The sequence below is a fragment of the Heterocephalus glaber genome, unplaced genomic scaffold, assembly GCF_053883595.1.
Source record: "Heterocephalus glaber isolate CG9 unplaced genomic scaffold, H.glaber_assembly_v1.0 deba00001479, whole genome shotgun sequence".
Lineage (NCBI taxonomy): Eukaryota > Metazoa > Chordata > Mammalia > Rodentia > Bathyergidae > Heterocephalus > Heterocephalus glaber.
This window is the reverse complement of record NW_028258316.1, coordinates 12,729,932-12,754,450: the sequence shown is the minus strand read 5'-3', so window position 1 is coordinate 12,754,450 and position 24,519 is coordinate 12,729,932. Positions and strand designations below refer to the sequence as shown.

The 24,519-nt window shown below is 50.3% G+C and overlaps 1 protein-coding gene across 1 annotated transcript; it reads left to right on the top strand.

Annotated features, from left to right (window-relative positions):
• Nucleotides 1-1,267: 1,267 nt before the first annotated feature.
• Ptgs1 (prostaglandin-endoperoxide synthase 1) lies at nt 1,268-21,888 on the top strand. Its single transcript, XM_004849427.4, has 11 exons — nt 1,268-1,362; nt 1,467-1,556; nt 8,078-8,194; nt 8,597-8,737; nt 8,942-9,085; nt 11,074-11,255; nt 11,359-11,442; nt 13,188-13,434; nt 15,559-15,845; nt 19,224-19,371; nt 20,763-21,888. The coding sequence occupies exons 1-11, from the start codon at nt 1,356-1,358 to the stop codon at nt 21,116-21,118; spliced, it is 1,803 nt and encodes a 600-aa protein (XP_004849484.1). The 5' UTR covers nt 1,268-1,355; the 3' UTR covers nt 21,119-21,888.
• The last annotated feature ends 2,631 nt before the right edge of the window (nt 21,889-24,519 follow it).

Here is a 24,519-nt window from a genome sequence, read left to right as displayed (position 1 = left end):
TATTATTTTTAGATTTCTCATATAAGAAAACATGCAATATTTAACTCTCTGAGTCCCAGGCTACTGGCTTTGGAGCAGAAGGGCAGGGCATGGTGACCTTGCATGTGGCCCCTCTCCCAGGGCTGGGGCAAGGGCAGGCCTTGACCTCTTTTGCATACCCATACGCGCAGGAACTCTCCCCTGAGATGGGCCAGATCCGGACCCCACAAAGCCCAGCTGGCTCCCCACCCCCACCCCTGCTCATTACTTGCAGGGTCAAGCCAGAAACCTGTGTGTTTTCCACAGCTCTCTTCCCCCAGCTCCAGTGCCAGTGAGTCAGTGAGCCCTGCTCATGGTTCCCACCCCATACCCAGAGACTCCTGGGAGCTGGCACTGGGGTCTTTGGGCCCCTCTGGAAGACCTCGTTGTGGGGCTGGGTGTGCCAGGGAAACTGAGGGAGAGAACCTCTGGGTGGGGGAACCGGTAGACTTGTACTCTTGGCTCCATCCTTTGGCCCTTTTAGGTTCAGTTTCTCCAGCTGTGAAAAGAGGAGCCAGGTGCTGGAACTCTATAGCCAGCAGGTGGATTCCATTCCAGCTAGAACATTGAACCTGGCCAGCCCTGGAGTCTGAGTTAGGGGATCTTTAAGAAAAATGTCTCCTGCTAACTGAACGCCTACTGCCGTGGAAATTCGTGCATACTGCTGCACTGAAATTTACACCCCCCCTCCTCAGGGCAGGTTTGGTTATTATGCCCATTTTATGGATGAGAATATTGAGAACCTTGTCCTGGGTGACACAGGGGGTGAAGCCTGGATTTGAACTCACATCTCTTGGCTGGGAATCCTTGCTCTTCCTGCCTGGCAGAGTCTAGCCCTGAGGTGGGAAGGCAGAAAGTCCTCCCTGTTGGACCTTTTTGAGAGCGGTCAGTTCCCCAGCAGGGTACCACCTGCGGGCCAGGCTGGACTGCTGTCTCTGACCCCCTTCTTCTCTGTGTGGCTGGGTGTGCCGTTCCAGCCTCAGTTCTGACCTCAGTTCTGATCCCAGCCCCGGGGGTCCTCAGTTTCACGCATCTTCGTGGAGCCTCAGTTTCCTAGCTGCTGAATGGACTCATTTTTGGCACCACCTGGCTTTTAAGGTCAAGTGCCTTAAGGGACTCGGGTGAAAGCAGCCTAGGTAGCAATCGCCGAATTAATACAAAGGTCTCGGCTGGGGCGGGAGCAGAGGAAGAAAGCGGGTGGCCGCTAAGGTGACAGCTGGAGGGAGGGGCGGGGGTGGAGCCGTGGGTTGGGGCGGGCCGAGCCCGGGCAGTGTTAGAGCCACAGCCAGGAGCCAGGAGTCTGCGTCCAACACCCATCAGCCGCTCTGCCCGGCGCCATGAGCAGTGAGTCCGACCCCGGTGCCCGCCGCGCGCCCCGGGATCCGCATGGCCTCTTGGCCGGAGCCTTGAACGCCGAGTTCAGCTCCGCGTTCCTCTCTCCTCTGCAGGGGAGAGTCTCTCGCTCCGGTTCCCGCTGCTCCTGCTCCTGTTGCCGCCACCTGCGGTCCTGCCCGCGGACCTTGGGGCGCCCACACCCGGTAGGCGCTCCCTTCCGTGCCTGCGCGGAGCCTCGGGTCCCTGAGACTTTCGGGGCTCCCTCGCTCCTTTGCAGCGGGCTCTGCTTCCCTTTCTACTAGAGGAGCCTGGGGGAGGGGACGGGGCTGTCTGGTGGTGGTAGGGGGGCTCCCTGAAGACCCCCAGAGGGGTGGCCGTGGCCAGGGGGCCACGGACTCTTTTGGGGCGAACTGCAGCCCGGGATCTCGCGCCGGCGGGGAGCAGGGACAGCTCCTCTCCCGCCTCCTCACCTGCTCTGGGCCCCCAGATTTCCAGGCCACCTCCGCCCCAGGCAGCCCCGCAGTTTCCTGTAGGGACCTTGCACAGGAAGCGGCAGGGCCCCGGGGCATGCCGGCTGGGCAGAGCTCCCTCTCCAGCCTCTTCACTTTCTGGGGGTCCATCCCGTTGCCCGGCCCTAGTGGGAAGTCTCCCCGGTGAAGGCTGAGGGTACACCAGACCTTGCAGGAAGACAGGAGGTAGAGATGCGCTGACAGAACAGGGCCACTTTTTCTGGGTCTTAATCTTTACCTATGAGATCTCCAAGGAGCAAATGGGGAAACTGAGGCTCAGTAGGTGCAGATACCCCCCCGCCTTCACTAAGTACATGGTGGGCTGGGGATTGGAACTTAGGTTTGTCTGATTCCAGGATCTTTGCAAAGTCTTTCCACCGAAACTCTCCTACTCTGTACAGGCACTACCCTGAGCCCCTTTGGGTTTCACGGGCTGAGGTCTGATGAGAAAAGTTGTATCTTGTGCAGCTCCCCTCTCCCAGCATGTACCAGGTTCCGGGAAGAAATCCATTTCTTATCCAGCTGACCATCCACTGCCTTACTGCATGCATGTGCACATGCACATGTGCAGCCAGGACATTGCTCCTTCCACCAAACTAGCTGGGCCCATCCCTGTCTGAGCCCCCATTTCTCATCTCTAAAAAGGGGCCAAGAGAGGATGGGAGAGGCGAAAGGGAGTCCAAGCTTTCTGTTACGAGGCTTTAGGGACCTGATCCTCAGAGCAGAGAGGAACCACAGGCATCTACATGGGCTGCGAACCCGACCGGGCTTTGTGGAGAAGAGGGTTTCAATGGGTAGCATTTGGGGAAGAAAAAGAGGATGGAAGATGCTCCAGGAGAAGGCTTGTGTTCAGCAAAAGCTTGGTTGTGGGAAGAGGAGGAGGAAGACCCGTGTGGCTTGCACTTCACAGTTTACAAAGGTTGGCTGTGTGTGTCTACTTCTTTGGTGCTCACAATAGGAGACGTGTTAGACCCATTCTGCAGAGGAGATCACCGAGGCCCAGAGCCGGGGAGCCTGTGTGTCTCAGACCCCACAGTGAGCTGGAAGCGCAGCTGTAGCTGACCAGACTGCCTCAGTGACTTATTTTGTCAGTCGTCAGATGAGCCCAGGATTTCCTTGGAGGCCCCATCCAGCCTCATCTGGCCCCTGGGTACCCAGGATCTGGCCTGCCTGCCTGTCCCTGTTGTTCATGCCTCTCTTGAGGGGGAAATGGAGTGCCGCACGGAGGGCGAAGCTGAGCCAGGGGATTCAGGTGCCCAGCCTTGGATTTGACTTAGTGCCCTCTGCCTAGGTAGGGCGTGAACTCAGAGCTGGGGCGTGAGCTGTGTTCTGAGCCATTTCTTTTCTTTTTCTTTGCCTTTTTCACTTGCCTTTATATCATTGGTGTTTTAATGGAATTGCTTTTTTCATTCCTGAGGGATTGCTTTGTGCCAGTCTTTGGCTGGGGCCTGAAGACAGAGCCAGGAGGAGCTTGCTGTCTGACAAAGGAGGCAAAACAGACTGTCATGCAGAGGCATTGGAGCCAGGGACGAGGGAAGCACAGGGGTGTGCAGAGCTGGAGCCCAGGGGAGGAGCAGCTGCCCTCAGTGTGAGGAATTGAGGGAGCCTTCCGTTGGAGGTGGTGACATTTGAGCCGGGCCTTGAAGGAGGTGGCACGTGGGGAGCCTGAGGCTTTCCGATGAAGCAGCTCTACATGGGTCTTTCTGGTAGGAAGCAGCGATTTGAGCTGAGGAGCAAAGGTCTGAGCAGGGAAAGGGGCCTGGAGAATAGGAGCAGTGGACAAGAGGCAGGGGCTGGATGTGCAGGGCTGTGGCTGAGGGTCATGGAGAGAAGAGCGGGAGGGGGATGGAGGTGAGCCCTGGGTCTGCAGACAGGTCTGGAGGCTCCTGCAACGATCGGGGAGAGAGTGGATGATGAGTCAAGTGGGGTGTAGGGGCAGACGGTCTGCCAGTAAACTGAGGCCCCAGGAAGCCAAAGGCTGTGTTTTTCCCTCAAGGAGAATCAAAGGAGACTGGGAGATGAAGAGACAGGGCTGCAGGCTCCTGCCTCTTGCAGGGGAGGAGATGGAGTCCAGCTTGGGCCAAGCCTGAGCCAGAAGATTGGTGATGCTCAAGTTCACCCTCTCCAGCCCCTGGCTTTGGCTTGGCACTCTCTGCCTAGGTAGGGAGAGGGCATGGCCTGGCTACCAGAGCTTTGTGCCAGGCAGAGGGGACTGAGGCCAGCTAACCCTGGTGCCCGGGGCAAGAACCTAGCCTGCCAAGCCTCCCTCTGCCTGCCTCCCTCTGCCTGCCTCCCTCTGCCGCCTGCTGCCTCCTATCTCCAGCACCAGCTGTAGCTGTGGGCCTGGAGGGGGCTTCCTCTCCAGCCAGACTCCTGCAGCTGCGGGGTGCTGCTGGGAAGGCCTGGTGTGCTGGCGCCTGGCCTCAGCTCCCTGCCAGCTAGTGCAGGGGCTGGGGTCCAGGCCTGGTGCTGCTCAGGGCTCATTTTGCTCTTTGGCTGCCAGGCCCCTGGAGCTTCTGTAAATATTATTCTTAGGGGATTTGGGTGCAGCCTCGCCTCTTGCTGCCTGCCGCCTCCGCATCCTGGAGCACTTGGTGTTCCCCGGACGTGCCTGTCCCCTAGTCACGCTCAGCCTTGAGCCCCAAGCCTCAACTCTTGGGATGGAGGACATTTCCTTGGCCAAATGCTTGGAAAGGCTCTGGAGCCAGACGGTCCTGGATGGTGTCATCTGCAAGAACATGGACTAGCTCTCAGCCTCTGGATCTGTGTCACCAACAGTGTGGGTGGCTGATCATCCCTGCCTCTCGGCCTGGAGCTCAGGGCCAGAGCTAGCTGTAGAGGTCTCTGCGGAGGGGCAGGGAGTCACACTGATGCCAGCAATGGAGAGGGACAGCTTGGCTCCACCTAGAGGGGGACAGGAGGGCAGAGGGGAGGCCTCGTTGGAGCCACCTGCTCTGTCCCCTCAGTGGGACATACCTGTCCAGGAAAGGCCCTGAGAGTGGAAGGGAATTGCCCAAGGACACACAGTCAGCAATGGCAGCCACTTTCTGATTCATCTTTCTTACTTGGTGCCTGGCCGGTGCCAGGCGTGGGGCACTCAGGATGAGTTAGATCCAGCGCCAGCACCTCCCCTGCTCTCTTTCTTGATGATTTATTATACCGTCGAGAATGATGGTAGGTCTCAGTTCAGGCATCCTCCACTGAGCACAGAGTGGGCTGCCATGAAGCATGCACGGTTGAAGTTAGACCGGTGGAAGGCCTTCCTGTATGAATTGTTCCCAGGGATCTGGTTGTGGTAGGAGATGGTGACCTCAGGGGTCCTGGTTTCATTCATTCAGCATTTTCGAGGTCACTGGGAACCTCCCTCACCAGTAGTCATTCCCGGGTGTGGATCAAAATGACACCCCTTTCCCATCTTTCCCCCAAATCCAGGCCTGGGAAGTTCCAGGAGGAAGACAAGGGGATTTAAATTTTGGTTCTGTAGCTTCTCAGCACCGGAGCCTGGGCGAGTCTCCTGCCTTCTCTGGGCCGTGTGTTCTTCATAGGTGCAGCGGGAAGCTCGGGTGCCCGCCCTTCCTCGGGAGAGCCGGCAGGAGACATGGCCGGTGGGACTGTGAGGTCACGGACTTGCCGGTTACAGCCCCAGCCTTCCCAGCCTGGCCGTGACAGTCCAGCCACGGTCAAGCAACACCCAGTCTCCACCCACCTGACTCTCTGGGGCCTGGTGGCAGCTGCTGTCTTTGCCAAGGAGGACTTTTCCTGCCCCGGGGCAGCTGGTGTTTATGGAAAGAGAGGAGAGGGCGGAGACTGCAGGGATAGGGCCTTTCTTGGCTGGGTGGCTCTGGGGTGGGCAGCCACTGCAGCATCCAGCCCTCCACTCCTCTGTGAGCCGGGGCAGAACCAAGGACCATGCAGGCGGCCTCAGAGGAGGCCTTTGAAGACAAAGGTGTCTCTGGCCCAGCCAAGTGGGGAGTGGCCAGTCTCCCTCCGTCATTCTGTTAATTCCACAGACCAGACGTGTGCTAAGCTCTGGCCACCACATGGACTCCCTGCGTGTCTGGGTCTCCCTAGGACTTGGGCCGAGCCCAGACTGTGTGGGGAGGAGGATGTTGGGAGAGGTGTGGGCCCTTTTCTTGGAAGCCTGTGGTGGAGACGAGCCGCGAGGAGGGGTTGGCAGGGGTTAGACTTGGGGGGTCCTGGAGGGCAGGGTCAGGTAGATGGGGAGGAGGCTTATGGAGGAGCAGCAAAACCTGAGGGGAATGGGGAAGCCCTTGGTCCCTGGGCTTGAGCTTCAGGGACCCCCTAAGGCCCTGCTCCTGTACAGACAGGGAACTGGGGTCCAAGGAGGCCTGGGCCTTAGTTCTGTGCTTGCTGAGGGACAGGACCTGAGGGCCTGGAGCTGGGCTTGGGAGCTGAGTGGTGGGGAGCTTCCAGGGCTCCTGGTAGGTGAACTGGGTGGGAGATCGTGAATAATCTTTGAGGAAAGTCCCAGCAGGGGGAGGGACGCCCCTGAACCAGCTGGCAGGGCGTGCATGCTGAGCCTCTCAGCCTTTCTGGGCCTGCAGCTATGGGAGGCAGAGGCTGGGGTCCTGCCAGGGCCCTTCCTGGGGTCCTCCCTACCAGGTCTGCCTGCTGCAGCCTGATAAGGCTTTTTTGTCCAGCCTTCTTTCCTGGCGCCTTCCTCCTTCACCCCTGCTGGGGCCACATAGATGTCATTGTCAGGCTATGAGGAGTCACCAAGGCTTAAGCAGAAATGATTTGCATGATTTTTTGAGTTTTGCTTGTGTGTGGGGGTGGAGGCCTCTCTTGTGGGGAGCAGGTGGACACCTGCTGTCGAGTGGGGATACTGAGACTAGAGGGACCGGGTCTTCCCCAGTGCCGTGGCCTCTGACCCAGTACGTGGACATGACCCCGAACACTTCACCCCAGGGTGCTCCCGCCTTTCACTACCTTCTTGACCCCCCCCCCCCAATCATCAGTTACACAAAGAGCTGGCCCTGAGCCCAGAGAAGGAAGTATGTTTGCAGAAGCTATTCTGGCATTTGGAGTGGAGGGCTCCGCCTGGGAGCCAGGAGTCCTGCGTCTGCCTGGCTCTGATCTGTGTTCTTGGCCAAGTCTACACCTCACCCTGAGCCTCCATTTCCCTTGCTGAGCAGGGAGGTGCATTCTTCCTGGCATGGGGTTCAAGGGAGCCTGAATAGCCGAAAGGGTCTAACTTTGCTGGTGAAGAATCACTGAGGTAGTGCAGATTGAGCAAGGGGCGCTGGTCAGCGGGATCTGGGTGAGATGCAGGGAAGGACTTCCTTGGGTGCTTTCTCCAAGAGGCAGGAAGGTGGCTGCAGGGCTCCAATTACTGTCTCAGGATATTTTCTAGCCCAGGCTCTCCTGTTCCCTTCGTTTATGACCTTCCTCAGGATCCTGGAGCCTACCTTTCACCTTGACTCAGGCTGAGTCTGGGTCTCTCAGGAAGCTGAGACCTTGGAATTCCCCTCTTCTCTGCAGCCCTCACTCTGTGCCCAGGGTTCTGGAGAACATCTTCTCTTGATTGTTGAGCCTGTTGGGGTGGTGGGCAAGTGAAGGCTGCCTAGTGATCTGGAATGACCATTTTCTGGTGACCTATCTGCCTTTCCCTTTTTTCTGGCCTCAGTTTTCCCACCCACAAACTGGGCATTCTGACACCTGCTCTTCTCTCCCTCCCATGCAGATGGAGAGGTGGTGGTAGAACTCATTTTTCCCAATATCCAGGTGCTCAGAACTTGGGGACTGGTCTGGGAGAAACCCCGTCCCTGTGTTTGTCCCTTGTCCAAACCCTGCAAACCCTGCCCTTGTTGCTGTTCTCTGACTAGGCAGGAAACCTGTGGCTGGAGTATTTTAACAGCTGCTTCCTAGCCTCAGTGTTACAGCTCAGGGTCTGGACTTTTCCCTTGTCCCCATTTGGTGACAGCAGGGAAGGAAGGGGGACTTCCCCTGAGGCCCAGTGTGGGCTAGGCAGAGGTCCAGAGCAGGGGCTAGAAACAGCAAGTTGGGGCCTTTATGTTCATGGCTTGGGACTGGGCACAGGGTGGCCTTGGGGGAACTCAAGTCCGGAGAGGGGCACCTAGTGATTTAAGCAGAGCTGTCAATTGAATCCCCTCCTCTGGGCCCTTCTCCCCCTCAGGGCTGGCTGGGTCAGGAGGCTCCTGACATGGTCTCTGATGCTTGTTTTTCATCCACAGCGAACCCCTGTTGCTACTTTCCATGTCAGAACCAGGGTGTCTGTGTCCGCTTTGGCCGTGACCACTACCAGTGTGACTGTACCCGCACGGGCTACTCCGGCCCCAACTGCACCGTCCGTGAGCCGGGATTCCAGCCCCGCTTCTCTCTGGGCCCTCATGCCCCCCAGGACCCTCCTCCTAGATCCCACTCTGGCCTTTGTCTCTGGCCATGGTTCCCTGCTCCCTCATGGCCCTGACCCTTTCCCTTGACCTGGGTCCCATGGGAGCTCTCGCTCCTGGGTCACCCATACTCCTTGGTTCTGGGCTCTGTGGGGAGTTACACTTTCCCTCGCCCTGCCCTCTGTCCTCATTTCTGGTCTGGCTCTGTCTTATGCCACTACTCCCAAGGCTGCATCCTTGTCCCTACCCCCAAGTACCTCCCTGCTCCTACTTGCCCGGAATCCCTAGTCCCACCTTCTGCCCTGGCCACTTCTGGTCCTGCCGGGAGGTCCCACTGAGCAGCTCCCACTGCCCCTGCAGCTGAGCTCTGGACCTGGCTCCGGAATTCCTTGCGGCCCAGCCCTGCTTTCTTTCACTTCCTACTCACACATGGACGTTTGTTTTGGGAGTTTGTCAATGCCACCTTCATCCGAGACATGCTCATGCGCCTGGTGCTCACAGGTGGGTGTGGGTCAGGGCCCCTCTAATTTGGGGAACAAGAAGTCTTGCCAGTTCTTGGGATTCTTTGGGTCAAATAAAGGCATTGGATGAGGAGTCTTTTAGATGCCAGATAAAACAAGCCCCACGTCAAGCTGGGGCAGGAGGGGGAAGGGGGTGTTCCTGGGGTGGGAACATCCTTGTCATCATTATCTTTGCTCTCTGCAGTGCGGTCCAGACTCATCCCCAGCCCCCCCACCTACAATTTAGCGCATGACTACATCAGCTGGGAATCTTTTTCCAATGTCAGCTATTATACTCGAATTTTGCCCTCTGTGCCCAAAGACTGCCCCAAACCCATGGGCACTAAAGGTAAGGGGGTCAGGGGAGGAGCTGGGGATCACAGTAGGTGCTCAGATCTCCTTTTGGGAAAAAGCAGGTAGAAGAGCATTTAGTGATCTGTTTTACAGATGGGTGGACCAAGGCCAGACAGCTGACATGACCAGAACCAGGGATAAGGACAGGAAAGAGCAGAAAAGGTCTCACTTGAGATCATCCAGAAAGTCAGGGACAGAGACAAACTAATATTTTTATATTTTTAGGGTATCCCTCTGCCTGAACCTTTCTACCAGTGAGGGGGATTCTGCTGGGGTGGAGATGACTTCCAGGTTGAAATGTAGAATGGAAGGAACAGTGTGGTGTGGATTGGGAGCTGACTTTGTGTTTGGTTCTTTAGTAATGTAAACAGTTGTCTGTGCTTCACCAGGGTAGGGTACAAATCAGGTTTTCTTTAGTTGTCCAAGACCCACTTGGACTCATTGGCAGAGGTCTTCCTCCTGAGGCCTTCTTTCCACTCCACCTCTAGTTGTCCAGAGATCTGGTGGGTACTCAGAGGCATCAGTTCAGCTTCAAGGACAGCAGAGGACCAGAGGCTCATCAGTCTACCACTGCTCTTCTTGACACATGGTGTCGCTATTGAACAGCAGCCCTGTGCAATCCTGTGATTGTCCTTTGGCAGGTTTTGAAACCTGCACATATATATTGCTGTCCTCGCTTGGGTCTCCAGGGCACTACTCTGATGGTTTTCACTGAGATGGTCAGCTACTATTCCTAGAGCATGACCAATTCCACTAGGACAGCTGAGTCTCACCAACACTGGCGGAATCAATTCTTGCCTAATGTCAATGAGTGAGGATTCCAAATTGTGAGCTGTACGCTGCTCCTTCCTATTTTTCTTTTTATGAGTGCCTTTTAGGGTGCTTGATATTGCCTCCTGCCAGAGACATGCAGTTGGCCATCTCAACAGAAAGTTTCCATTAATCTTGAACCTTTAACATTGGACCTCTCCTGAGGTATGGCGAAGGAATGCCTTTATCAGACCACAAAAAAATCTCGTTGTTCCTTTCTGTTAAGGGCTTGGGTGCCAACTCATCTGATTTTGACACAATTAAGGAAGGATTTCCAGTACTTATTCTCATAATAACAGACAGCTATCATGACTTACTATCTTTAACCTAGAAATAGAAAGACTGGCACCATTTAAAATATGTTGGTAAACTACTGCCTATAGGCCAAATCCAGCCCACCTATTTTTGCAAATAAAGTTTTATTATGACACAGTCACTTTTATTTGTTTACATATTTCCTATGGCTGCTTTTCTGCTATGAAAGCAAATTGAATAGATGCAACAGGGACCATATGGTCTGCAAAGCCCAAAACATTTCCTACTTGGCTTTTTATAATAAAAAGTTTGATGACTCTTGGTTGAAAAGATTGGACCTCACCAGTTCTCTGTCATGCTTTTATCATTTCACATAATCTTCAAATCCACTGTATAAAATAAGCACCATTTGCCTTATTTTACAACATGAAGAAATGGAGGCTCACAGAGATGAAATGATTTGCCCATATTCTCAAAGGTAGCAAAAAACACGACCAGTTGCAAACACAACCTATCTTGCCTCAGGGCCAGGGAGTCCAAGATTTAAAAAAAATGTTTTTGGTTAATATTTGATTATGCAAAATTTGCAAATATATACAAAAATTGAGAGGAAAGTATAATGAACTATGTACCCATCTCCCAGTTTTAACATTTACCCACAAATTGCCAATCTTATTTCAACTATCTCCTGTCATTTAAAAATGTATTTTAAAGTAAATTCCAAATATTATGCCATTTCACCCATAAGTACTTCTAGGTCTTTTGGTAGAGAGGGTACAGGGGCTACCTGTGGAGGTCCAGAGGACAATCTTGACTTCCTTTCTGGGCCAATTTGCCTTCTGAGGCCAGAAGTCCCCAGGGCAGGAAGGTCCAGACAGGACCTAGGCATCTACTGAGTTTTCCTACCTTCCCAACCAGGGAAAAAGCAACTGCCAGATGCAGAGCTCCTGGGCCATCACTTCCTGCTCAGGAGGAAGTTCATCCCTGATCCTCAGGGCACAAACCTCATGTTTGCCTTCTTTGCACAACACTTCACCCACCAGTTCTTCAAGACTTCTGGCAAGATGGGTCCTGGCTTCACCAAGGCCTTGGGCCACGGGGTAAGTACTGAGGGAGGAGGGACTCAGGACCTAACTTGGCACATTCAGATCATCACTGGCTGGGCAGAACCTGGGCAATCTGAGTGGACCTCTCTGTCCTCAGGTAGACCTTGGCCACATTTATGGAGATAATCTAGAACGCCAGTATCACCTGCGGCTCTTTAAGGATGGGAAACTCAAGTATCAGGTAGTGCTGGGCTTGGGGGTGTGCTGTGGGAAGGGGTCCCCTGGTCTCCCTGGCAAAGACTGCTGGGAGGGGGCTGGAGCATGTCCTGAGAGAGCCAGCCATGGGAGCTGGGATATGTGCCAGTAGGAGAGGCAAAAAACCCAAATGAGGAGTAGACATGGCCTCCTGTGTCCTCTGGGGAGGGGGATTCAGAGCCCAATAGAACACGGAAATTTGCTGCCTGCATTTATTCACTTAATTATTCCACAATATGAATTGGGCACCTTGATGTGCCTTGAGCAAGGGATTAAGCAGTGACCATCATAGCTATGAACCCTGCCCTCAATGACCCACAGCCTATCAGGAGTCACAAACATAAATTCTAGGATGTGAGTTCCATAGGGACTTCTTGTCTAAATCAGCACTGTCCAACAGAAGTATAATGTGAGCCACATGTGTAATAAAATTTTTGTAGTAGCCACATTAAAAAAAGAAAAAAATTAGTGTAATGGATTTTAATAACATATTTTACCTGATGCAGTATATCCAGAATATTATCATTTCAACATGTAATCAATACAAAAATTATTTTATTTTATTTTATTTTTTGGTACTGGGGATTGAACTTGGGACCTTGCACTTTTGAGGCAGGCGGTGGAACCACTGAGCTAAATCCCTGACCCAATACAAAAATTATTAATAAATGATCTCACGTTTTTTCCACACTAAATCTTCAAAATCAGATATACATTTATATTCACAGAACATTTCAATTTGGATGCTACATATTCTTTGGAGATACCCATGTGTAGATTTCATAAAATTTATAGTTGAATAAATAGATTCATGTACCTAAGGTGTTCCAAACATACTTAAAGGTTTTCCAGCAGCTGAAATATCAGTAAAAGTAAATTCAGTTCATTCACACTAGCCAGATTTCTGATATTCAATAGTCACATGCTACCATATTGGATCACGCAACTCTAAAACAAAAACCAAAGCAAAGTCCTCTCTAGAATCTTTAGGGCTAAGAACACTACTTGGCATATAGTAGTGCGGCAGTGTATATTTAATGACTAGATACAACTGCCATGTAACTAATGACACTTGTGATGACTGCCACGAAGGAGAAGCTGGGGCACCATTACAGTGTCCACTAGGTAAGATTTCCCTAGGCAGTTACAGAAAACGAAATCTACATGAAAAATGAGGAGATGGTAAGGAGGCCCAGAAAGGGGAAGGCTTTCCAGGTAGGAGGTGTAGCAGGTATAAAGGCTTGGAGGGAGGAAGCAGCTCGGGAGATGTGGAGGGAATGTAAGAATGGGATGGTTTGCTGAGACTAGCAACTGAGGATAGGATCGATTCCAGATGAGCATAGAGATGTCTGTAGGAGGCTGTGTTAAGGATTTCTGATTTCTTCCAAGAGCAGAGAGAGAAGTTGGAAGGATTTCAAGCCAGTGTCTGATACTAGATTTGAGTCTTTTAAAGATTGTGCTAGCCCCAGTGTAGAGAATGGACTGTCTGGGGCAAGAGGAGATGCAGGAGCCCACTTAGGGACAGGAATAAAGGAGGAAGATGAGGGTGCGGTTGGATAAGGGGATGGTAACAGAGATTTGGAGGGGTGGGGACAGATTTGAGGAGATTCAGGAGGCAGAACCAGGAGCATGGCCAAGAAGGACAGGCTGCTGAGGTAGGAGCAGGCGAGAGTCAGCTGGGGCAGATGCAGGCACCCAGTGGCCAGCTTGCCAGGCCGTCCCATTCCACAGGTGCTGGATGGGGAGGTGTACCCGCCATCAGTGGAAGAGGCACCTGTGTTGATGCACTACCCACGGGGCATCCCGCTTGAAAGCCAGATGGCCGTGGGCCAAGAGGTGTTTGGGCTGCTGCCGGGGCTCATGCTCTATGCCACACTCTGGCTGCGTGAGCACAACCGTGTGTGCGACCTGCTGAAGGCAGAGCACCCCACCTGGGAAGACGAACAGCTCTTCCAGACTACCCGCCTCATCCTCATAGGTGAGAACTCTGAACCAGCCCTGTTTCATGTGCTTTCCAGCTTTGAGATCTCGAGTGGGCCCCTCCATGTCCGTAAATCTGTACTTTGGGCAGAATGATGGTTGTAGGGATTTACTGAGATAATGAATTCCCGGGAAGTCACCTAGCACATAGTAGACCTGCAGAAAAGGAGGGACTGTGATGTTGATTCCTAGCTGGGTGACTCACAGCACATCTGATCAGCCATCCCAGGTCTCAGTCTCCCCTCCCATCACACCCAAATGCACACTTGAAGTCCCAGTACACACAGGGTCAAACCCCAGCTTGGCCAGTGTCCAGGAGCCTTCGTGTTTCCTGCTCCACATGTATTTGCCTTTCTGGAGTTTCGTAGCTTCTAGGTGACTCAGGGATAGGATATTTTTGTGTCCCCTACGGGGGCGTGTGCAACCTGAAATGTCAGATGGTTTCCTGCCTGGGAGCTTGGACCCTAACATCCCCATCCAGACCATGTTCTCTCTGAGTCACTAGCTACTTCCTCTCCCTACTTCTGGGCACCACTGGGCATGGCTGGTCCCAATTATAGTGCTTGGTTCACTGGAGGCTGGGAGAGCCAGGCATCAGGGACAGGAATAGCTTGAAGGGTGTGAAGGGACTGGTTCTGAAGTCCCAAGCATTGTAGAGAGCTTGACCAGGGAGGGAAAGTGTATAATTGGAGGCTGCCCAGCACACTGGCTGGTGACCGAAGGCAAGACTCCTTGGGTATGGCCCATCCAATGATTCCTAACAACTTTTTTTCTTCTTCTTGGTACTGAATATTGAACCTGGGGCTTTTGTATTAAGCTGTATCCCCAGGCTTTATTTTTTAATTTTTAGTTTGAGACAAGGTCTTGCTAAGTTGCTAAATTGGCTGAGTTTGATCTTTCTGTCTTAGCTTCCCGGGGTGCTGGGATTAGAGACATGCAGCACCACTCCTGGCTAATCTTGGGAATCAAATGGGACTACTTGTGAAAATTAAGATTCAGAGAGGTTAAGGGAATTCTCTAAGGCCACTCAGCCGAGGGAGACTTGAATTAGGTCTGACTGCCACCAAAGTTTATGCTACTAGCATCCTGTTATGAGGGATCACAACCTTCTTTCTGAGTAGAGAGGGGTTGCAAGCCTTACTCTGGGCTCTTGTGTCATGCTAGTACTTAATCCTCCTGCTTCCGGTCCATATATCAACACTGCCTAGCATGCCCAGCCCCAGGGCCACCAGTTTAGATGCATTCATGGTCCACTTCACACCACCCAATGCATATTCTTACACCGACATCAATACCGTGCACATCTCATAGATAAGTAAAGTGAGGTTCAGAGAAATTAAGTAACCTGGCTTAAGGTGAGGTGGCTACCACGGTGAAGCTGAGATTTGGATGTGGGTCAGCTGATTCCAAATTCCGTGGCTCCAGGTCAATTCACTAAAAGCCAGTGGCCAAAATGCCAGTTTCTTAATACCTTGCTGACCAATTTTCATTTTGTTATGGAATGTTCAGTTTGCTTCTTCCTCAGCTATTGGCGTTGTAGCCGGTTCTTGAGGGGGCAGAGAATTCTATCCATCAGAATTCTGATATATGAGCATATAAGAAATATGTTTTTTCAAATATGTTTAGGGTTAAGCACACCTGTCCTCATGATCCCTCTTTGACTGCTGTAGCAGCTGTGAGTGTGGTCTCTCTGAAACCCCCTGTGTCACTGAGGATGCCAGCATGGTGACAGCCTTTGCTGTCAGTCTCCCACTCTTCTATCTTTCCAGGAATCTCCAGATTCTTTTAATGGGCAGTGGAGGGTGTTCTCCCAGGGTCATAGAGCCGATTCTCAGACCCTTCCTTTGCATGTCCTGCTTAGCTGGTTCTAAAGCTCCCTCTAGAATGGGGCAGCGGCAGTGCTCTTGTCTTGAGACCCCAGCCAAACCTGAGTCAGAAAGTTCCATTTTCACATCCTGTTACAAAGAAACAAAGTGGAAGTGGTGACATAAAATTAACAACAACCGCAATAAGGAGACAAAAAGGAAGCACTTTTTATGGGCCAGCCTGCTTTCCAGGTTGGGTGTCTCGATTATCAGTCACTGTGTTCTGCTGATCCTGTTTCTTATCCTTCCCTGTGCAGGAGAGACCATCAAGATTGTCATTGAGGAGTACGTGCAGCAGCTGAGTGGCTACTTCCTGCAGCTCAAGTTTGACCCTGAGCTGCTGTTCCGTGCCCAGTTCCAGTACCACAACCGCATTGCCGTGGAGTTCAACCACCTCTATCACTGGCATCCACTCATGCCTGACTCCTTCAAAGTGGGCTCCCAGAAGTACAGCTATGAGCAGTTCTTATTCAACACCTCCATGCTAGTGGACTACGGAGTCGAGGCCCTGGTGGATGCCTTTTCTCGCCAGAGCGCTGGTCGGGTGAGCCTCGGAGGAGTAAGGGTGAGGGTGTGTGGGCTCCGGGATCCAGCAGACCTGGTCCAAATCCATTTCCTCTTCTGTCAAGTGGGGGCAGTTGCAAGCATTCCTTGTGAATTCTCTTGTTCATTGGAAAATCTCAGCCATTTCTTCAGGTGTTGGGGATATAGTGATGAACAAGGCTAAAGTTTTTCTTGGGTCCTTGTCCCTCTGCTGAGTGCACCTAGAGAGGGAGGAGAATTTTAAGAACATGTTAAAAGCCACAATACAGAAAGGCCAGAATGCTCTGGAACTCAGAGGGGCTTTTGGCCCAGAGGTCAGGATTGCAGGAAAGGAAATGACAGAAACTGAGCAGAAATTGGAAGGGTGCACAGGGATTTCCTGGGCAGAGGATGATTGTGGTCCAGATACAGAGGACAGCAGGAGGCACAGTAATTTGAGGAACAGGAGGGGACTCAGGTAATATATGTGAACAATCCTGTATATAGTAATTGCTTATTAAATCAGAGTCTCTGTAAATGGGCTGAGTTGTGCAAAATGGCAAAATTCATATGCTGAAATCCGAATCCCCAGAACCTCATAATATGACTGCAATTGGAAAAAATGTTATAAAAGAGGCAATGAAGGTTAAATGGGAAAATTAGGGCCCTAATCCAACATGACTATTGCCTTCATAAGAAGAGGAGATTAAGACACAGACACATACAGAAGGAAGACCGTGTGAAGTCACAGGGAGATGACAAGCCAGAGAGAAAGGCCTCAGAAGCCAACCCCACTGACATCTCCAACACGGAAGACTTAATTCTCTGTATTTAAGCCACTAAGACTGTAGGACTTGGTTGTAGCAACCCTGGAAAATGAAAACATCCTCTTTTCCTGGGATTCTAACCAACTCCCTCTTAAATCTCTCCTTCTCCACATTTGGAGGCTTCCATCTTCTTGGTCTTAGCTCTCTGAATCTCTCATTCTCGTCGTCAGCCCTCTGCCTCCCTTCAATCCTTGTCCCTATGCTCTTGTCCCTAGGTCTCCATCTGGTAATTTGACTAGAGTTAGCAGACGTGCCACCCATGCAGCTGGGGGCTTTTGGCCTCTGCTCCCCAAGAGGCACAGATCTGAGCAGAGACAATAGCCTTTGTATGTGGCTCTGTGATTTCCAGAACATTTTAAAGAAATGGCCAGGATGAATGTAGAAAGGGCCCAGCATTGAACATGGCACAAGGCAGAAGGATAGCGGAAGTGTGTTGACTCTCAGGATATTAAAAAGAGCGTGAGAAGTGATAAAACAGGACTCTCCATGATAATCATCATGCATGGGGGTGATCCTGTGACCAATGCTGTGATAACTGCTTTGCATCCTTTATCTCGTTTATTTTACTAGAACCATATCAGGTGGATGGTCTTACTTTCCCCATTTTTACATATGGGGAAACTCAAACTTAGCTCAACTAACTGCCCAATGTCCCTGTAATTGTTTTCTTGGGTTGCCATAACGAAGTACCTCAAACTCACTGGGTTAAAACAAACATCAATTTCAGCTGAGAGTGGTGGCGCCCATCTATAACCCCAACACTCGGGAGACTGAGGCAGGAGGACCACATATTCTATCCCAGCCTGGGCAACTTAGTGAGACCTAATCTCAAAAACAAAACAAAACATTAAAAGTGGCTCGGGATGTAGCTTAGTTCAAAGGCCCTGGGTTCAATCCTCAACTCTGAAAACCTAAAACCAAACCAAACCAAACCAAACCAAACCAAACCAAAAAGTAGAAATTTATTCTTCCACAGTTCTGGAGGCTGGAGGTCCATGCTCTAGGGCCATGCTCTAGGGAAGAATCTGTTCCATGCCTTTCTTTTAGTTTCTGTGGTTGCTGACAGTCCTTGGTGTTCTGTGGCTTGTAGACTCCAGTCTCTGTCCCCATTGTCACAAGGTGTTTTCCCTGTGTCTCTGTTCTTCTCTGAGAAGGACACCATGACCGGATTAGGGCCCACCCTACTCAAGTATGACCTCATCTTAACCCAGTTCCATCTGTGAAGACTCTGTCGTCGTCACCTGTATCCATGGGCATATATCCAAGACCTACAAGTGGATGGCTGAAACTGCAGAGAGTAGTGAATCCTGCATATGCTATTTTTCTCCTATACACACATACCTATAATAAGTGTCAAATTTATAAATTAGTCACAGTCAGAGATTTGTAGTAACAACTAATAAAATTGGATATTTATAGCAACATTCTGCAATATTCTGTTACAAAGTATGTTGATGTGACCCCATCCCTCACCCTGAGCTGTCTGTCTCTCTTTTATTTCACTGTGCTTATCCTTGGGATGATGTGAGGTGATCCAGTGCTTATGTCGTGGGACTAAGGGAGATGCAGGACACAGGCATATGATATAGGGTTAGTTTACTGCATGAAGGTTAGCTGGACATGAGGGCTGTGATATCATGACAGTCGATCTGATAGCCAGGTCAGCTGGCACCATAAGTGGCTGACAAGCAGGTAGCATGTATGGTACAGATATGCTGGACAAAGAGATGATTCATACCCTCGGAAGGAATGAGTACAGCTGTGCTAGATTTCATCATGCTACTCAGAACATCACGAAGTGTAAAACTCATGAATTGTTTATTTCTGGAATTTTCCATTTAGTGCTTTTGGAGGACAGTTGACGGTGGGTAGCAGAAACTGTGGAGGCAAAACCACCCATAAGGGGGACACTGCAGTGTTTCCAAATAAGGTCATATTCACAGGTGCTGCAGGTTAGGACCTCAGAGGGGGACACAGTTCTACCCACAGCTGCACCACAGCTGTAAATGCTCTAGCAGGGGTGGGTGTCAGACTCTGCTTGTTTTGTTTCAACTGTGCTTTGCTCCAAGTTGTATGATTTTATTTAACTATGCTTTTCTTCGTCCAGCCCATTATACTTCCATTGAACTATTAACACTGCCTGAGGAACAGAGCTTTCTTTAGACCAATGCTCCTTCACTGGAATGAATCAGAAGTGTTTTCTTGGACTCTCTTTATCTTACCAGGTTACCTGGGCTTTGATTCTTATTTTTCCTCCCTTCACAAGGGCTTACACCACCTGCTGGTGTGACTCGAAGGATGGGGGAGCAGTGTAGTTTTTGAGTCACTACGTAGATTCTCCTGGGCCACTACATACTTCAGCAATGGGGAAGCTGAGACTCTCAGGGGCTCCTGGAGAGAGCATGATTTGGCGAGGCCTAGGGCCAGACCACCCGCATTGTGGCTTCTGGGCTGCACCATTCTTTCTGTACAGGTAGAAAGACTCCTGACTCGACACTGTTTACAGGCCCTCACAGTCTCCTCCATGATGTGTCCTGGCTCTCAGGTCAACAGCTGTGCTTATCTCCTGGCAGATTGGTGGGGGAAGGAACATAGACCACCATGTTCTTCACGTGGCTGTGGAGGTCATCAAGGAGGCTCGAGAGATGCGACTGCAGCCATTCAATGAGTACCGCAAGAGATTTGGCATGAAGCCCTACACCTCTTTCCAGGAGCTCACAGGTGAGCAGCTGCTTCCTGGACATAGTCCCTGTCCTCGAAGGACTTGCAGGAAAGTGAGAGAGACGTGAAGCAAACAGGATGGGATAATACATGTGGCCGGCACTGTGACTGTGTGGATTATAAGAAGTAGTGAGTGTGGCAGATATCCCTATCAGGGAGAAAAGGAACTTTTCAGCTAGGTTTGAGGAATAAGTAGGAATGTTCCAGCTGGAGACTAGAAGGAGCAAAAGGAAGTAGAAAGGCATAGAGGTTAGAAAGTAGGTGTCCATTTGGAAGAACAGTCACAGATGTGGTTGGAGCAAGGGGTTTATGTTTGGGGGTGGTTCTGGCTAGAGAGGGAGGGTTGGCACCAAACTGTGGAATCTTGGGTTCTATGTTAATGATTTTGAGTTTTAGCCTGCATAGTAGTTTTAAAATATTCTCTTATGGACCAGCTGCATAATTTGACAGCTAATTAAAATATCAGATCTAGCTGGGGAAGTAGCTGAATGTATAGAGTGTGTTTAGCATGCACAGGGCCCTAGTATCAATCCCCTGGATCAAAACAAAAGAAAAATACCAAAAAATGATATACAGAAAAATCTCCCAAGTCTCAAATGCCTCTCCCAGAGATTCTGGTTCAGTAGGCCCATGTGGTACTCAAGAATCTGCACACACACACACACACACACACACCCAGATCCCCAGCTGTTGGACACCCAGGTTGGAAACACTTGTCACAGATAATCAGGAGCTGCTGAAGCAGGTGTGACGTGACACCTCTACAGTGTTCTAGGGAGAGTGGGTTGATGAAACGGAAGCTCCATGTCTGTCTCTCTTTGGTCACTGTCTGCAACCTTGTGGGTCTCCTAGACCAGAGGAGAGCCTGGGGTCAGCGGTACATTCCCCGTGAACAGTACCTGGAACAGTAATCTGTCACTACTTAATCCCCATGACAAATGATCCAGCAGGGGAGAAAGAAGACTGGCACTGATGTTTGTCTGAACTTGGACCCATTATATTGTATCATTATATTGATCCTTAACATAATAAAGGGGCTTGGACCCAGAGAAGACCCTGAAATTCTCCTGTGAAGGAAGCAAGCTAGGCAACATTCTTGTAATGACCAGATATTTCGTGCTCAGAGACATGGGATGAGCTGTTTGGTGGGAGTTTTAGGCCCTTGGAATCTTTCTTCCCTAGACTCAGACCAGGACAAGGGCCAGCTTGTGCTCTCCTTCCCAACCATTTCTGCAGCACCAGTGAGGCCAAATTTAAGACATTTGCTCAGTTGCCCAAATTATTCTTCTAGAGACTCTATTATCACCAGAAAAAAGGCAAGAGTAGAAGATTCCCTCCCCAGATTTACCTTCATGATAATATGGCTCTGACTCTGGCTTCTCTCTTTGTAGGGGACAAGGAGATGGCAGCTGAGTTGGAGGAGTTATATGGAGACATTGATGCCTTAGAGTTCTACCCAGGGTTGCTTCTTGAAAAATGCCTACCAAACGCCATCTTTGGGGAGAGTATGATCGAGTTTGGGGCTCCCTTTTCCCTCAAGGGTCTCCTGGGGAATCCCATCTGTTCTCCAGAGTACTGGAAGCCAAGCACATTTGGTGGTGAGATGGGCTTCAATATTGTCAACACGGCCACACTGAAGAAGCTGGTCTGCCTCAACACCAAGACCTGTCCTTATGTTTCCTTCCGCGTGCCCAGCTCCAGTCAGGATGATGGGTCCGCTGTGGAGCGACCATCCACAGAACTCTGAGGGGGGCAGTGAAGTGGCATTCTGGAGAGCAGAGCTTTGTGCTGGAGATTCCAGAATGCTGAGGCCAGGGTTGATGGTCTAAAGTGTCGGTTTTCTGGTTTGGCATTGCAAGTGTGGGGGCTGACTTTTAGAACTTTGGGTCTCACCTCTGATCTGGGATATTGTGGGGGTTTTTTGGTCAGTCTAGAATGCTGAATTCTATGTTAACCCTTCAGAACATTAGGAGTGGTTGGTTCTCACTGGATTTTCCAGAACACTGGGTTCTTGGTTAACAAACTATAATGTCAGAGTTCTGCTTTGACATGTAGACATTCTAGAATATAGAGTTCCTAGCATACTCCTAAAAAGTTAAGGGGTTCTTATTTTGTATTCTAGAATCTGGGTGGCCCTCCAGAACATTGACTGCCTGATTGGTGGTTTGGAATGTTGTGTTCATGGTTGATGACCCAGAACAGAGGCTGGTAGGCCAGATCAGTCCTGAGCTGTGTCTAGAATGTCAATTCAATTCCTTTTCCTGTCTGAGGAAGTAGCTATGGGGCAAAAGATCCTAATTACCAACAAGAATGCATTGCCTGAATTTGTTCCTGCCCCAAGGGTCAAGCAAGTGGGGTGTTTTTCTTGGGACCCCCACTTAGATCCTGGTCCAAGGATACAGAGAGAACAGAAGGGCTTTTCCATACCGTTGGTTGGAAGCTGCCAGAGCTCTGTCCCATCCACATCTTGACTTGTGGCAGCTGTCATGAAGCTAATAAAATTCTCTTTTCAAAGTTGCTCGCTATGAATGTCTTTTGGTTCCATCCCTGAATGCCAAGACAACACTGAAGTGGTCTTTCTCCCAGCAACAAGTTAGGCATGCTAGAACTCAGCATGAGGCTTTCTGCAGGGATCCCTATGGCCCATCCTTGTGTACATGTTTCACTGCTGATGCTTCATTTCTTCTTGTGCATAGGCACTGCCTTTTCCTGGGTGCTTTTCTAAAATACCCAATTCTCCATCTCTGCAGATACAGCATTCAGGTCTCACCAGCTGGTTAAAACAAGTCCCTTCCTTACAGAGCAGACAACAGGGACAAGGGGCACCTGTGGAGGAAAGTGCTATGGTACACCAACTCTACACACTCAATTCTCATTTAATTTACACACAAACAGTATGAAATGGTGTGATCCCCATTTTAAAACTGAGGAAACTGGGTCTCATAGTGTCAGGTGACTTATCTTCCCTATAGGTGCCAGAGCTAGGGGTGGAACCCAGAGTTTGTTCTCTCTCTCCCTCTCTCTCTCATTCTCTCTAGGTCTCTGGGTCTCTGTCTCTCTGTCTCTCTGTCTCTCTTTTTCTCTCTCACTTAGACTTTGTGCTGGGCCTGATTTTGCCTCTCTGGCTCAGGATCAAAGACAAGGTGGGGTATAGCCTCCACCTTACATGCCAGCTGCTCAGTCAGTCACATGAGTTTACTTTCCTAAGTGCTTACTGTGTGCCAGTTACCTCGATGGGCTTGGGAATGCAGTAGTGAGTGATCAGTATAGATAAAAGCTTCTACCAGTATGGAACACACATTCCAGTCCCCACTGGACAGTAAATAAAAAACAATGAAACAGGATAAATGCTGGTGAGCATGACTTTTGTTTTCACTCAGTTTGCTTGGTCAGCCCCAACTTCACTCTTGAGACAAGAATGGGGCAGTGGGATCTGGCAGTCAGCCTCCTTTTCCTCCACTTCAAGCCTGAGATCCTTTCCCCAGTCACAGAGGCCGTTGTGTGTAGCAAAGAGAGAAGCAAGGTCAGAGGGGTAAGGTATGAACTTAGGAAAAGGACTTCGTGTAACACTTGGGACAGAGCATCCCTCAGGAAAAGCTATGGGCAAGAAACAACAGGGGGAATTGGGATTTAAGCTGATGATCTTTGGGGCTGGGCCTACTATCTTATAGTATGAGAAAATCTTTTGTTTCTCCTTAGTTGGTAAAAGGATGCTTCAACCATTCTTTCCTGGCCTTGTGGATGCTGCCCCAGTTGCTTTGATGTAGAAGGTCCTTTGGATCTTGGAAGTAGCCATGGAGTGGCTGTCTTGTCCTTGTTTGCCAAGTATCTATTTCCCTGTACCTAATACCCCTTGCTTTGCCAATTTCCTTATCTCTCTTGTTAATTTCAGCCTCAATGGTTCATCAAGAGCATATTCTGAACTAGAGATAGGGCCAATCCTGGGCAATCACACACCTGGACCCTGATAATTGATGCCTGAGTGGGATTCCATGTAGACTGAGATTCCTGACTGATTCATCTCTGCAGCTGCGCTCTGCAAAGGCTATTCATTAGTTCCTGCTTCCCAGATCCCCAGGACAGTCTAGATTCCTAACCTTCTCCAGACTTTAGCTTTTCCTTCCATCCTACGGACTGTGAGTTGCTTATGCCAGAGTTGGTGTCTGTTGCTTGCTAGCAAACTTTAATGACCACAGGCCCAAGGAAACAGGCTATAATGGTTCTTGGGGGAAATTTAATCAAGGGAGAGGCAATAAAACTACTGTTTTGGAAAAAGCAGCCCCTGGTTGGTATACAGCAGAGTGGAGCAGGAAGGACAGGCTGTGGCTGTTTTCCAACCCAGAGATGCTGGCAGCTGGGGCCAGAGGAGGGCTGTGGGAATGGTGGGTAAGATGGCTTCCCAGGAGGACTCCTCTCTTGAATGTAGAGGCCTAGCTTAGGTAGACTTTACTTGGCATGGACAACAGTGCATGGAAGTTTTGCAGGTAGAAACCTGTCAAATGCACCAAGAAGGTTTCATCAGAGTGAAGGGTCTTACGGTTCATATATATATATATATATATATATATATATTTTTTTTTTTTTTGGTTCCGGGGATTGAACTTGGGACCTTGCACTTGCCAGGCAGGTGACGGAACAACTGAGCTAAATCCCTGGCCCTTTTACTGTTCATATTTTGAACACCCATTCCTGGAGTTTTGCTTCGGTAGGTGTGATGGTTAGTTTTATGTGTCAATTTGTCTAGGCGATTGGGCCCAGTTATTTAATGAAGGACTAATCTAGGTGTAGGTAGCCATGAAGGTATTTTATAGACATGATTAGTATCTACAATTGGTTGACTTTAAAGATTGCCCTTGGAAACATGGATAGGCCTTTTTAACCCATTGAAAGGGCTTCAGAGCCAGGGATTTAGCTCAATGGTTCCGGCACCTGCCTCGCAAGCACAAGGTGCTAAGTTCAATCCCCAGTACCAAAAAAACCCAAAAACAGTGAAAGGGCTTCAGAACAAAAACTGAGATTTTCTGAAAAATGAGAAATTCTTCACAATTGCAGTATCAGCTTCTCCTGGGTTTCCAACCTGCCATTCTGACCTATGGATTTCAGGTTTTCCCACCCTAGAAATTATGTGAGCCAATTCCAATATATGTA

Excerpts from the sequence above, each read along its gene's own strand:
- Ptgs1 (XM_004849427.4), top strand. Across the intron at positions 9,086-11,073 it reads CAAACCCATGGGCACTAAAG|GGAAAAAGCAACTGCCAGAT; the intron begins GTAAGGGGGTCA and ends CTTCCCAACCAG. Across the intron at positions 15,846-19,223 it reads CTCGCCAGAGCGCTGGTCGG|ATTGGTGGGGGAAGGAACAT; the intron begins GTGAGCCTCGGA and ends ATCTCCTGGCAG.